This window comes from Podarcis tiliguerta (genome assembly GCF_965153285.1).
Source record: "Podarcis tiliguerta genome assembly, chromosome: 9".
Taxonomy (NCBI): domain Eukaryota; kingdom Metazoa; phylum Chordata; class Lepidosauria; order Squamata; family Lacertidae; genus Podarcis; species Podarcis tiliguerta.
The window spans coordinates 74,350,605-74,365,667 of record NC_139542.1 but is presented as its reverse complement, the minus strand read 5'-3'; the positions used below and the strand labels follow the sequence as shown (position 1 = coordinate 74,365,667).

The 15,063-nt window shown below is 43.7% G+C and overlaps 1 protein-coding gene and 1 long non-coding RNA gene across 5 annotated transcripts in view; one reads left to right on the top strand and one right to left on the bottom strand.

Moving 5' to 3' along the window:
- LOC310657931 overlaps positions 1-15,063 on the top strand; it is a 66,076-nt gene that overhangs the window by 13,836 nt on the left and 37,177 nt on the right. The gene's annotated exons all lie outside the window — the stretch shown is intronic.
- PSMA4 (proteasome 20S subunit alpha 4) lies at positions 1,103-14,287 on the bottom strand. 4 transcript variants are annotated; one of them, XM_083398041.1, is made up of 9 exons: positions 14,146-14,287; positions 10,775-10,799; positions 9,466-9,508; positions 8,200-8,362; positions 6,644-6,721; positions 3,623-3,711; positions 2,437-2,567; positions 2,132-2,255; positions 1,103-1,469 (listed from the first exon to the last, which is right to left on the bottom strand). In XM_083398041.1, exons 2-9 carry the CDS (start codon positions 10,775-10,777, stop codon positions 1,315-1,317), a joined length of 786 nt encoding a protein of 261 aa, XP_083254167.1. In that variant the 5' UTR covers positions 10,778-10,799; positions 14,146-14,287; the 3' UTR covers positions 1,103-1,314. The 4 variants fall into 4 exon arrangements, with proteins under 4 accessions (XP_083254167.1, XP_083254166.1, XP_083254168.1 ...); XM_083398040.1 differs by having other exon boundaries at positions 14,137-14,182; XM_083398042.1 differs by having other exon boundaries at positions 14,149-14,156.

Here is a 15,063-nt window from a genome sequence, read left to right as displayed (position 1 = left end):
GGGGTGCCAGAAGCAGAAGAGGTGAAAGGGTTTAGTGAGCCGCAAGCGGCCAGGGAGTCTCCCCCTCCTGCTGCAACCAGCTCCTCTCCCTCCCAGAGAAATGAAACAGGCAGAGCAGAGGGAGGTTGTGTGCAGACTGCATGGGAAAGACCCTGGAGAGGAGTCCTGGTGGGCACTGGGAAAGCAGGGACCTTCAGGCCTCACAACTGCTTCATCCGAGCAGGACCTCCTGGAAATTGTTGCTGAGACCACCAGGCCGAAGCTGTGGTTTGTTTCCTTGAATGAAGAGTTAACTTCACTGGCCTCAACTGATTTGATTGTTTGCCTTCACAATCTATTGTTCATGTCTAAAAGCGATCCGGGGAAAGCTTACACCACAATTCCTCACAAGGGGAGGCAAAAATATGTTATTTGCAAGAATCTTGGACAAATCCCCAGTTTGTTTGACACTGTGGACAACATGAGCCAACATCTGTAGTAGTAAGCAATTACCATTTCAAATGCATTTTGCTTCTAGTTAAGTGCTAAAGAGGTTGAGGTGGCAACCCTATATACACTTACCTGGGAGTAACTCCATTCAACTCAATGGGACTTAATTCTGAGTAAATATGTAAAAGGATTGCACTCTTAGCCATTTTTGACCAAATGTCATTTTACCTGCTGACAATATTTAAGCATCCATTATTTATTGTTTTGTTTTTCCTAGTTAGCAGACTCATCCTAAAAATAACCTGGAGCTATGCATTATACAAAACATCATTCATTGCTCATTTATTGCGTTCTGGGATTTCTAAATCACTTCATAGAGTAATTTAAGAAAATACAAAAGATTATTGCCTTGGGCAAGACGTGTATTAAATGTGATTTTGGGTAGTAAGGAGCTTATTTTTCTTCTGTGCTATCTGTGCTTTAGCCATCTGTGAAGGATAAGAGGTCTAACAAATGTATTTCAGAGACCTCATTTTTCTTCCTTCCCATCATGACTACAAATAAGAGGCAAAATATCTTATGGATCCTATTGACTTTAATTCCAAGCTGCCATATTTTTCAAACCAAGATGCTTGCTTCAACGACTGGTATATTAGATGGAACAGAGATGCAATCAAACTTTAACAGTATTGTTTTATTAAGTAATAAAAAACAAAGATGAGTAGAACCAAGAAATTATAATTCTCTGAAGAAGTGGGCAACACGTTTTACTGGTACAAAAGGACCCGATTCAATAAGCAGCATTACTAGCTTCTTCACTCCACCAGTAAGATCTGTATTTGTTTATCGAAAAACGCCCATTTCCCCCACTTCAAAGTGCTTAAGTTATTTATCTTTTTCTTTCTGCTCTTTGTCTTTCTTTTCACGCTCTGCTTTGGCTTCTTCCTCTTCATGCTTCTTTATCAACACTTCCACTTCTTTTTGCTTTAAAACTCTTATTACTGTCTTTCCATTCTCTCTTGTCAGGGTTGCAATCTCAACTGAAACATGAAAAATATAAATGAGACATTTGAATATCCAAGGCTTCTTTTGAATTGAGTCAGCCAAAGGAAGAAGGTACAAGTCGCCCTTACAAAAAATATTGTCAATTTGTATGACTGACATATGAAAGGGACTGCCTTAAATTATTAAACTGGCAATTAGTCAACATCCGTTTTCTGTGCTTTAAAAATTCACCAAACTAGAGCAAATGTCTTAACTGTGGCTTCTCTCCAGTGCCAACAGAAAACACTGAAGATAAAGATAGAAGGTTTTATGACACTTCAGCAGATAATGGAAGTTCCTCGTCTTTATTTTTATGAAATTTGTATACCGCCATTCATCCAAACATCACAGGGCTGTTCACAACATAAAATTTCCACTAACAAAATACTGAGCATGTCGGAATCCTTGCAATCCTGAATTTTCTTTAAAGATATGTTTTCCAATAGGAAAACTGCGGAGTGTTTTGGGGAAGGCTCAGGCTCATGGCTCCGGGGCAGAGCATCTGCTTGGCATGCAGAAGGTCGCAGACTCCACCCCCAGAGCATTAGCAAAACACTGCTATTATTTATTAAACAGATACACACTTCCCAGAGGGAAGGCCAAAATCTCTTATGATGGCATCTTAATGCCTCACAAGAAAAGACGCAATACTGCTCACCTTTCTCTGCAGAGAGTTTACTGACATCCATGGTTTTGTTCAGGACTTTGACAGCCAAGGCAAGGGCGGATTTCAAGGTCATTTCTCCCTCTTTGTAGTCTTGCTTTAACATTGACACAGCTGCCTGTTAAGGAACATAAAAGATGACACTGCAGTTCTGCTGTGCCTTTATGTAAGACCGCGGAAGTGTCAAAGCCTGCGAGCGAATACTCAGCACAGACCTGACTGCTGGATGCTCTATTTGCAAAAAAGTTATGTTCAAGATTACGAAAGAAGGAATTTAGCATGAAAGATGACAAACTTACAGCACTGTTGTTTCCAATGCAGGTGGCTTTCCATCCCCCGTAGTTCCCACTAGGATCACTCTGATAGAGCTGGAATCCATAATGCTTATCCCAGCCAATGTACAGCAGTGAAACTCCAAAAGGACGCTTTCCTGTTAAAACACAAGGTTACGAGTGATTTAAATTAAGAAGCACAATTTGCCAAGAGTCCCACTTCAAAAGGGGAAAAGCCAAGACAAATGCAAAATCCTTTTTCTATGAACTAGGATTTAGTAGCTTGTTCAGAACTTCTGCTGCTTAAGATAAGCTCCAATACTGCCTCAGCCCCACAGTTTCTTTCCAAGATGTGTGGAAGAACAAGGATGCCAGAGACCTATTTTTGTCAGCCTGCCCTCATGCAGCTTCCCCCTTATGTTTCTTAGAAAGATTCCCCCACCCCCACCCCCAAAAAAACTTGTTTTATTTTGAAGTATATATTTATTTAAGACAAAAACCTGAAAGACAAAAACTCCGTTCAAGCCTTGCAACAAGGTCAGCAGGCAGATTTCTTAATTAAAAAGCAGAGGCAAATTAAGAATAAAAGATCCATGTCACCTATACCCCAAAGAGAGAATTCAGAGGACCAAACTACGATTTGTTCTGCACCAGACTGACCTGCCATCTCAAGCGAGCCACTGGAGCCACTCACCCCTTGAGGAAGCCTCCCACCAAACACAGGGATGGTGAGCGCACCTTTCCAGGGAACTCTGCCTCAAAGTCAATTTTTCAGTCTGACTCTGGGCTCAATCTATGCCAGCAGAATTAGAGCCAGCTGCTTACAGCCCAGCAGCAATAATTAAATCAGCAAACTTTTTCAGCAGGGGGCCGGTCCACTGTCCCTCAGACCTTGGGGGGGGGGGTGGACTATATTTTGAAGAAGAAAAAAGAACAAATTCCTATGCCCCACAAATAATCCAGAGATGCATTTTAAATAAAAGGACATATTCTACTCATGTAAAAACACGCTGATTCCTGGACCGTCTGTGGGCCGGATTTAGAAGGTGATTGGGCTGGAACCGACCCCTGGGCCTTAGTTTGCCTACCCATGAATTAAATTATTGGTGTTGGAAGTGGTGATTTCCTGTACTTGACTAGGAATCTAAATTTTAGGACAGATCTCTGTATTCCAAGTTACTTTTATTTGCCACTTTAAAGGTAAAAATGTTACCTCCAAACTGTGTATAAGCTTGCTTGATATCACACAGGGCTGTTACCAGCTGCTCACAAGGAATTGGTTCTTGATACTGCAACAGATACCTAGAACAATTGGCACAATATTTACAAACATTTTATTAAATTCCTAAACCACACTACATCCGAGGATCATAGGGCAGTTTACAATAGAAAAACACAAATATACATAACATAGTAACAAACCAAAACAATCCCACACCCCACCTTAAAAGGCCACATATTATTTAATTAGCCAAAGGCCAGGGAGAAGAGGAATGTTTTTACCTGGTGCCTAAAGATATGTAACAAAGGCACCAGCAAGTCTCCCTGGGGAGAGCATTCCACAAACAGGGAGTCACCATGATATGGACCTCTTGAATGTGCCAATGCACCAGGTGCAATGATTAATGGTTTCTACTTCTGAAGCTACCTGGAACAACTCTTACAGCATCAGGGTAAAATATTATCGAATAAATGTTGTTGTTTTTTTAAATCCCTATAGAAATTGTACAAATAAGCACGTTTACGTTTTACTTTTAGACCCCAACAGATTGACATGCTTGAAAACAAAAATTCCACACCCCCCCCCCCCCCGGGATGACTGGAGAGACTGGTCTTCTCCATCTTGTTTTGATCCCTTTCACCTTTCCTTCAAGCATCTGCTTCACTACAGCCTGGAGGACCTACATCAACCTGCACTGGGATTGTTAAACAGTACAGGTGGGGACTGATGCACACAAAAACCCAGCTTAGGAAAGACACAGTGCTAAATCTACAATTTCAAAGCTCCTATAAGACTCATTAGAATAGGGGTGAGGAGCCTCAGGGGCCAAAAGCAGTCCGCTGGGGCTCTCTATCTGGCCCCCAGAACTCTTCTTGGTTTTGTGCTATGAATGGCTTTGCCTGGCTGGATTGCATCCTCCATCTGTTGTACATTCATTTCCCTGCCCACCACTGGCACGTGGCCCTCAAAAGGTTGCCCAGAAAATGAAAGAAGTCCCCTTTCCTGCTCTAAATCCACATCAATGCCTTTATATCATTACTTTTAATGATATAAATTAAAAGGATTGAAGAAAATCCAAATATTTGTAGGCAGGCAGGATTGTTAAGCTACTTAAAATAACTTAATTCAAAAGCCAAGTCAGCATTCTGTAGCTGATCCGTTGGGACCCTAAACTGGGTCACAGAGCAGCTGAAGTAGGATTGCAAATAGGAGCACAGCCACACTTATCTATTGTCTTTTTTATTTAATGGAAGCTGAAACAAAGAAAAATTGGGGAGCACAGAAAGAAGGAAAAAAAGGTAATCAAACCACTTTCATTGTCCAATTTCAAAGTGGATACATATCTTGCTGTCTTAGCAAAAAAAAAGTCACTGAGAGGACAGATTGTTCTGCTCTGTCTGAGGTGTGATTAGATACTCTTTGACTATTCTATTTTTAAAGATTTCTAACAAGGCATGCAACTGACCCTTGCTTTAAGGGCAGCTCAGTCCCTCCCAAAATCAAGCAGCTTTTCCTGGGATTTTGGTGAATGGTCATGATCAAGTCAAAGCAAAAAACTCATCCCACTGGTTTTAAGAAGCAATTTAAACATGTTTAAGTGTCTGGAATACAACTGAATCTCACCTGCAATACCCATCTGCAAGCAGAACAGACTTCTGGTGGCACAAGGGGACTTTCCCCTTCCTCTCCTCCCTCCTGCATGTCTCCCAAATCTGCTCTAGAGTGTAGTGGTACATCCTAGAGCAGATCTGCAAGGTGGTACACCCTAGAGTGGGACACGGGTGGCACTGTGGTCTAAACCACTGAGCCTCTTGGGCTTGCCAATGAGAAGGTTGGCGGTTTGAATCCCTGCAATGGGGTGAGCTCCCGTTGCTCGGTCCCTGCTCCTGCCAACCTAGTTCAAAAGAATGCCAAAAATGCAAGTAGATGAATAGGTAGCGCTCTGGCAGGAAAGGCAAATGGTGTTTCTGTGTGCTGCTCTGGTATCACCAGAAGCGGCTTAGTCCTGCTGGCCACATGACCTGGAAAAATTGTCTGCGGACAAACGTCGGCTCCCTTGGCCAGTAAAGTGAGATGAGCGCCACGCCCCAGAGTCATTCGCAACTGGACTTACCTGTCAGGGGTCCTTTACCTTTACATTATTACACCCTAGAGCAGGCGAAAGGAGAGGGAGGGGGACGTCCCTGTGCACAACACTGGATATCACCTCATATGCTTTAAACTTTAAAGTAAGGCACCATCAACAGATTGCTTAATCTCTGCAGACTACGGCTCAAGATGAAAGACTAACAGGAAGGAAATCTCACTAAATACAGTAAGATTTACTTATGATAGGTTTGATTAGGATCTAACTACAGAACATTGGGTTTTTTTTGTACATTCTAAACTAGCCTTTCTCAATCTTGGGTTCCTAGAGGCTGTTGGACTACAACTCCCATCCGTCCCATCCAGCATAGCCAGTGATCAGGGATGAAGGGAGTTGTAGTCCAACGACATCTAGGAACCCAAGATCGAAAAAGGCTGGTCTAAACAATTGGCTCCTTGGAAATACTTCCATTTTATTTTAGACAGCAAGTCTGAAATCTAAAGTCACATATTGTCTTTATTTCAGAATTTACATATTAGTAACATCTTTTGATACAAGAAGAAAACAAGTATGTCTGGTGATTTTGTCATACTGCTGGACTTTAGGTTCCAAGCCTAACATCAGTTGTCATGAATTTGTCTTTTAGAGATTCCAACCATTCTTGTGATTTTACTATTCTCTCCTGCCTGCACCATCATTTAGGTATCAACTTAAAAGTATTTATTTAGTCAGGTTTTTGATAGTTAGCTGTACATTTTAACAGACAGGGTTCATTGTCACTGCACTGTGCTTTAAAGGTTACTATTGATTTAATGATAACTTGTATGCCTGTATTGTGCTTGAAGGTTGTTGCTGGCAGCCCTGGACAGGTGGAAGGGCAGAGCAGAAGAATGCAAACACACAAACAAACAAACAAACAAACGTACCTTTGTGCAATCAGCCTCAGTTCATTCGTTAGCACATTGGCATCTGAAGTTATGCCAGCCACACTGCAAGCCATATCCCTGGAATATATAAGATCACTGTGTTTGACTGTGAGCTTCACATACCATTTTATAAAGCAGAGGCACTATTTCGTAACACCATGGCACACTTAGCTCCAACCGAGCCTATATCTTCACTGCACATAGTCATTACTTGAAACAGTTTGCTGATTATATGGGTTTATCAAATGACTTGTATTAACACAGTGCGGGTGCTTCTATGTCATCAAAGCTAATCCACAAATTATCATAATGAAACACACAGCTGGACTTTTGAAAACAAGTAGATAAACAATTTTCTCTCCTCTGGTCACATCAAATATTTTTCAACAATACTGACACCGCTCACAAACATTTGTAAGAAGATAACAAAAAATCATACACTTGGGAAGTCCAGATATGGATCATCCCAAAGTAACGGCACCTGCCCACCCAGATGCATGAAACAATGGATGGGGAGGCACAGGAATTGGGTGGGTGCTCTTACTGGATAACAACAAAAATAGGTGGCCGTATAGAGACGACAGATTCAGCATCCGACAGGGTGCACAGGAGGGTACACTTGAGAAGATGCACTGCAAACAAGCCAGAAGTACCAGACAGAAACGCTTCACCTGCCAAAATTTCAACACAGAAACAAAGGCAGAAAGCGTAAACTGAAAGGTAGGAAAGGAGAGCACTGTCCTAGAAAATTAACTGGAAACAGCTGCTAGAGGTATTAAAAAAAGTTTCGCTGTATCTGCTTTCTTGACAAAAAGTACTTTGTGTCTCAATAGTTCTAACTTGTTTTTACTAAATGCTTTTCTTGCTGAATTTAAGAGGGTTACATGATAGCTATTGTTTCAGCAGAAGGAAATCAAAGTAAGTAATTTAAGGATTGGATTTAGGAAAGGAAAGGGTAGCCTAAATTGGTATAGAGCCTAAACCGAATAAACATTAAGTTAATTTGTTGATATGGTAAAATATTCCTTAACAGTCCAGGGGAGAGTTATGGCTCCTACTACTGATGCCTAGAAGAGTAATGGCAAGAACTATAGAGAAAACAAATACAGAATATTTTGTTGCTGAAATATAGGAATGCTATTGAATGTTTCTGAATTAAATGCATAGAAATTGATGGCAAAGTTGTAATCAACCTACTACAGAAAAGGAATGTTAGCACAGTATTATTTCTGCTAGGAGAAAAATGTTGCTATGGCAGCAGCCCTGACACCTGTAAATGGAAGTTGAAAAAGGCAGGGAATCAAAGACGTCAATACCTCATAACCTGAACCTGCAAAAAATAGGGAGCTGCCTTATAGGGAGACACTGCACTGGTCCCTCTAGCTCAATATTTTCTACATTAACTGACAGTAGCCTCCAAATTTCAGACGGGTCTCTTCCTAGCCCTACTTGATTTGGGGCACTGAGCTGAGACTTTTCCTCAAAACATTTATAATCATACCACCTTTAAACAAATTCCATGAAAATTATATAAAACGTAGGAGCATACAACTTACTCATTGAGTTTGTATATTTTCTCTGAAAAAAATACTTCATCCAGAAGTTTGTGGATGTTGCGCCTTTCTGCTGCCAGCAAGACTCCATCATTTGCTAAAATCCCCAGGCAGGTGCCTGCGTGTCCAATGGCCTCCATGGCATATTCAACCTGATACAGGCGACCTGAGGGGGTAATACTGGCAGCTGAGTCACTGATTTAAATTCTAGGCCAGAGTCACATAAGCATCAAATTTCCTTCCTTTGTGTCCTAGCCAGGGATTCTTTTGTTCCAGAACAAAATAGATAGCATGCAACCCAGACTTCCCACAAGGAGAGTTCTACTCTGATGCTCTGCTGGAGAAAAGAGCGATTCAGCAATTTCTGCCACTTCCTCCTTCACTCTGCAGTCCCCAGTGCCCCCCCCCCCCCCACGAGGATACCCTGACCCGGCAGAGCAGCTTTCTGGAAAATGTGGGAGACGCAGGGGAATGGGCAGAAATCACTGACTCACCCTTTCTCCTGTGGGAGCCTGGGCTGGATTGGGGTCTCCTCTGCAAACAGAAGGAATCCTTCCATTTGCAGAAAGCTATTTCTGGTTCCAATCCACTTTGACCAAATCCACATAGAATAATAAATAAAGACTGCCACTTTTAGAAATAACGTTAGTGTAAAATAACAGCATATGGTTGTAACTAAGGGTGCCCTTCCTTCTGATGGAAGACTCTTTAATTCCGTGCAGAATTTCGCCAGTGGAATGAAGGCGTTTTTGTTGTAGTTCTTTTACCAATTTCCTATCCCCTCTGCAACTATAACATTCAAAACCTGCTCCAGAGAACTGGGAGGTGGCCTAGCTTCATTCCACTGATGGAAGGGTCCGCTGGATGAAAGAGCTTTCTGTCAGTACGGGGGACACATCTGGTTGCAACCCATAAAACTGAGAGTTAATATAATATTCAAATGCATTGTGCTCACAGTGCTACCCTACGCATGTTTTATCGGGAAACAAGTTCCACTGTTTTCAATGAGATGTACTTCCAGGTAAGTGTGCACAGGAGTTTATCCTCAGGTGAACTTCAGCTGCTGCTTATGGCAACCCAGGAGATCAAATCCTTATGCTTCAGTACACAGCCAACCTCCCAAGGAAGATTACAGCAATGTACAAATGAAATATTACAACCAATGAACCATTCGCAAAGCTCCATAACTGCCACCTTGGAAATAGCATCATTTCATTTTTATCACAGCAGCTGATGAAGACAGAAATCGAAATGTTGCAATGCAATTACCTTCTGGGGAAAATATTGTCGTTCGGGAATCATATCTTCGAGACTGCAAAGATGATTATTTAATTTACAAACCATTCAAATGATAAACTGCAACATCTATAGTACTTGGAAAAATAAGAACTTGGAAAAAAACATCTGGGTAGGTAGCTGCTAAACTTATCCACTGCTAGTTTTATCCTTCTGAATTGTGCCACAAAAGACAGTCTATTTGAAATTCCACAGGGGTCCTTAACTCTACTTTGGGTCCCATGTCAATGCATGTCAGAGGCAAATTTCTGTATCTGATCTATATACTGTCCTATACCCCAAGATCACAGGATGGCTTACAATAAAAAACACAAAAATATATAGCATAACAACAACAAAAACCCCAAGTTTTGAGCCCACAGTTTAAAGCATCATAAGTTTTATAGGTCAAAACCAGCACTTTGAATTGGGTCCTGAAACTGGCAACCAGTGCAGTCAGGCCAGGATCAGTGCAATATGCTCAAACCGTCTGGCCCCAGTGATCAACCTGACTGCCAAATACTACACCAGTTGAAGTTTCCGAACAGTCTTCAGAGGCAGCCCTATGTATTGCAGTAATCTAGCCTAGAAGTTACCAGAGCATAGAGAGCAGTAGTTAAGACTGTCCCTGTCTAGATAGGGGTGTAGTCAGGCCACCAACCAAAACTGATGGAAGACACACTGCGGCACCAAGGCCACTTAAGCCTCAAGCGACAGAAATGCCCACAAGCTGTGTACCTGCTCCTTCAGAGGAAATGCGACCTCATCAAGAGCAGGCAACCACCCATCCATCCATCGGGTGCTGGGAGATAAGCAGTTGTCAAAAAGGAAGGGGCAGTCACTCTTGGCACATAGGTCTATTGTTTCTCATGTTCTAAGTGCATGGAAATCCCATAAATGAGCCCACACTTCTGATTTTCATAAAAACCTCATTTTTTATATTCTGAACAGTGAAAAAAAATTTATTCTGCATATATCTGTGGACCTGTCAACATAGCCCCTCCCCCCATTTCATTAACCTTGTTTTCATACAGTTTGAGCCTCAATCTACTACTGGCTATCTTCTACGGCCAGAGTGCTTCTAAACACGAGTTGTTGAAAACTGCAGGAGTGGAAAGTGATGTTGCCCTACTGGCAGGCTTTGCATAGTCAACTGGTTGGCTACTGCCAAAACAGGATACTAGACTAGGTAGGCCACGGGTGTGATTCTGCAGCCTGTTCTTACATTACGTAATCTGAAAACTGCTCTCGCCCTCATTGCTAACATATACCCATCTTCCACAGAAACAGGACAGAAACTCACCATGGTGCTTGTAGACTGTAGTATGCTGCAAAAGAAAACAAATGGGTGTTAGATGGATCACACAGTGGATTGCCAACATTTTCCTGAATGTTCTGCAAAGCCCTTAACAGCAAGCCTGTCTCATGGAAATTCCTACCATTCCTCCATGCCAAGAAAAGCTTCATCTGCTACTTTTCTGAGAGAAAGATTGCCAGGACCAGTAAGAAAACTGGCAGCTTTAATTGCATATACCAGTGACATCCCACACTTACCAAACACTGTTTTAGAAACAGATGAATCATAGAATCAAAGAATTGTAGAGTTGGAAGGGACCACAAGGATTGTCTAGTCCAACCCCTTGCAATGCAGGAATCTACTTACTTCGCCAAACCTTTAACAGACATTACAAGTACTGGTATAAGGTAAAGGGACCCCTGACCGTTAAGTCCAGTCGCAGACGACTTTGGGGTTGCGGCACTCATCTCGCTTTACTGGCAGAGAGAGCTGGTGTTTGTCCACAGACAGCTTCCAGGTCATGTGGCCAGCATGACTAAGCCACTTCTGGCGAACCAGAGCAGCGCATGGAAATGCTGTTAACTTTTCCGCCGGAGCGGTACCTATTTATCTACTTGCACTTGACATGCTTTCAAACTGCTAGGTGGGCAGGAGCTGGGACTGAGCAACGGGAGCTCACCCTGTTGCAGGGATTCGAACCGCCAACCTTCTGATCAGCAAATCCTAGGCTCTGTGGTTTAACCCACAGCGCCACCCGCGTCCCTTATTACAAGTATAGGCCATCATAAAACATCCATATATAAAATTTTGCCTACCGTGGGGCTTGAACCCACAATCCTGAGATTAAGAGCCTCATTCTCTACCAACTGAGTTATCCTGACTACCATGGAAACCAAGTTAAAAGTCCTTGCACAATCTGGTATTTAGATTTTGTAGCATCAAAGATATTTGTGACATCTTAAATATTAAGAGATTTATAATGGCACAAGCTTTTATATATGAGTAGAGAAGGGAATATTGTCCAACTACATTCAGTAATTATTTTCTAGGGGAAGAAATGCTCAGCCTACCATGACCTGGAAACTCTTCCCTTAATCCCTGGTATATGGAAGCATTGCTTTTACAGTGATACCTTGGTACTCAAAAGGCTTGGCTCCCGAATGCCGCAAACCCAGAAGTAAGTGTTCCAGTTTGCGAACATTTTTTGGAAGTCCAACATTAGCTTCCGCTTGAGTGCAGGAAGCTCCTGCGGCCAATCGGAAACCGCACCTTGGTTTTCGAATGGTTTCGGGAGTCGAATGGACTCCCGGAACGGACTAAGTTCAAGAACCAAGCTACCACTGTTCTATGAATTACCCACCCCCGCTCCCAAGCAGCTACAGAATCAGAGAGTATCTTCTTCTTTCTTCTCTGGTGATCACTCATAGCCGAGTAAGATTGTTTTTCATGAACACCGTTTTAACATTCAGTCTGTGACCTTGGAGGCCAATTCTGGATCCACGCTCCTTCCACAGTGGGGACATAGGTTTCTGGGCGGGAGCTGATCATGGTGAGGGTTTGCCAAGCGTGCCTTCCTCTTAGTACGTTTCTCCCTTTCGTCCCGAGTTCAAGCATCTTCAAAGTCCACAACACCTTTGGTAAAGGCTTTGCAGCGCTCGCAGGCCGATGTTTCCCAGTTGTCAGTTTAATACTACATTGTTTTAGATTTGCCTTGAGGGAGGCTTTAAACCTCTTTTGTTGACTACCAGCATTATGCTTTTCATTTTTAAGTTTGGAATAGAGTAGTTGCTTTGGAAGACAATAATCAGGCATCCGCACAACATGACCAGCCGAACAAAGGTGCTGTTGAAGAATCATTGCTTTGACACTGGTGATATTTGCTTCTTCCAGTACACTGGCATTAGTTTGCCTGTCTTCCCAAGTGTGTAAAAATGTTTGGAGATGCCGCTGATGAAATCTTTTGAGGAGTTGGCGTTTATAAGTGGTCCACGTTTCACAAGCATACAGTAAGGTTGGTAGTACAACAGCTCTGTAAACAAGCATTATGATTTACAGTGTCGAAGGCCTTAGTCAGGTCAATAAACGCTATATACAGGAGTTGGTTTTGCTCTCCGCATTTTTCTTGAAGCTGTCGAGTGGTGAAAATCATGTCCACTGTCCCCTAGAACAGGCACCCCCAAACTCGGCCCTCCAGATGTTTTGGGACTACAATTCCCATTATCCCTCCTGTTAGCTAGGGATGATGGCAGTTGTAGTCCCAAAAACATCTGGAGGGCAGAGTTTGGGGGTGCCTGCCCTAGAATGCCTAAAACCATTTTGGGATTCAGGAAGAGTAGCCTCAGATATTGTTAAGAGCTGGTTTGCTAATATCCTTGCAAAAAAATTGGCCGGCCGCAGTTAATAAAGAGATGCCTTGATAGTTTCCACAATCCATTCTATCACCTTTTTTAAAGAGATTGATAATTTTGGCATTCCTATCATCTGCTGGGATCTTCTCTCCCAGATTTCTTCGATGAGCTTGTGAAGTTGTTGTATAAGTTCAATTCAAGCGTCAATAAGCGTCAATTAAAAAAGAAACAACCCACAAAATGTTATTTCATTTTCCTAAGCAACATCCCTTTCTTCCCACACTTTTAAAACATTTTCTTAACATTGCCACAAAACCACTTCAAGCTTTAGGTGTATGAAATGTTATTCTTGGCAAAGTTAACGTCCATATTCATAAACGATCTCACAGAGAAACACAGGCAAAGGAAAAGGATGGTGTTCTAAACTGAAACACCCCTAGAAGAGAAACAGGAAAGAGATTCCTCTCCCCTTCAAAGACAAACATTAGGGAAAACTGGCAAAATGCTCCTACTAATTTTTTTTGGGGGGGGGCGGGGGAGCGGGTGTTATTCCCCGACCTCCACAAAACTGCACTGTTTCAAATAACAACAAATGGATCTAGAAACAGCAGAGCCGCTGCCTCTCCGTCTGGCTCCCTCGCAGGGCCGGCCGCCCACATGGAAGGAGGAATGGCTGGGTCGCTCGCTGCGCGGCAGCTCCACCTGTGGAACTCCCGTCTGCCAGAAAGCTACTCCTGGAACCAGAGGCGAGCTGGAAGGAACCCCTAAGGGTCATCTAGCCCAACCCTTCCCCGCAATGCATCCTCTCCAGCCTGCCCGCCCCCCCCCCCCCGAGCTGCCCCGGTCGGACTGCGGCACAGGCAGAGGAACCTGCCGAGTCATCCCGGGAAGGGGCGGCGGCCTCTCTCGGAGGAGCCTGCAGGCCAAGGCCCCTTGCCCCCCCCCGGACCCCCGCCCCGCCGCCAGGGGCCGCCAGGACCCGTCGCCGGAGCCGCCCGAGGCCCCTCGGCCCCCGCCAACCTCACTCACCGCCGCCGCCGCTGCTTTCCGAAAGCGAGAAAGATGGCGGGCGCCGCGCGCCTGCGCACTGCTGAGCAAGAGGGGCGGGCATAGAGACGAAGGGCCAGACCGCCCGCCTGGGTCTTCTCCCGGCTCCGCCCCTCGGATCCCCTTGTCCTCGTGGGTGGACTACAACTCCCATCACGCCCCAAGCGCCGCCTGCGTGAGCGGCGCCAGAGAGAGACGGAAGCGCCAGGGGACGCTCGGGGCCAGGAGGCGTGCCGGAAGGGGAGCGGAGGGCCGGACTATTCCTAGGGAGGGAGGGGCCGCTGACCCCCCCCTCCTTTGGACTTTGTAACATAATACGAAACAACATTTTATATTGTTTTTAATTCTACATTTAAGGGTGTATTTTGTTGTTGTTGTTGTTTAGTGGTGTCCGCCTCTTCGTGACCCCCTGGACCAGAGCACGTCAGGGTGTATTTAATAGTGTTTTAAATGTACTATATTGTGTCTTATATGCCCTGTTATTGACCAAAATGATGATGATATTATTATTTATACCCCACCCACCTGACTGTGTTTCGCCAGCCACTCTGGATGGCTTCCAGCACATATGAAAGCATAATAAAACACCAAACATTAAAAACTTCCCTTCTGATGTCTTCGAAAATACAAATTCCCTTTCCTTGGTTGTCCCAGTGTGTCCCATCTGCAGTGTGGCTCATATTTGGACTTTTTTGGGGGGGGAAGCAGTGGAGTCTGGGGTAAGAGTTGGGCTGCTTCCTTGTCCCAGCACCCAAAGGAAAGGTATCTTGGAAAACAAAAAAACTCAAATATGTTAATTTCTGCATATAGATGCAACCTTTGGAGAAAATCCCTCTCCTTGAAGGCTGAGATGCGGGGAAGCCTGAGAGCAGGCAGCGCTCTGCCCTCCGTCTGCAGTGC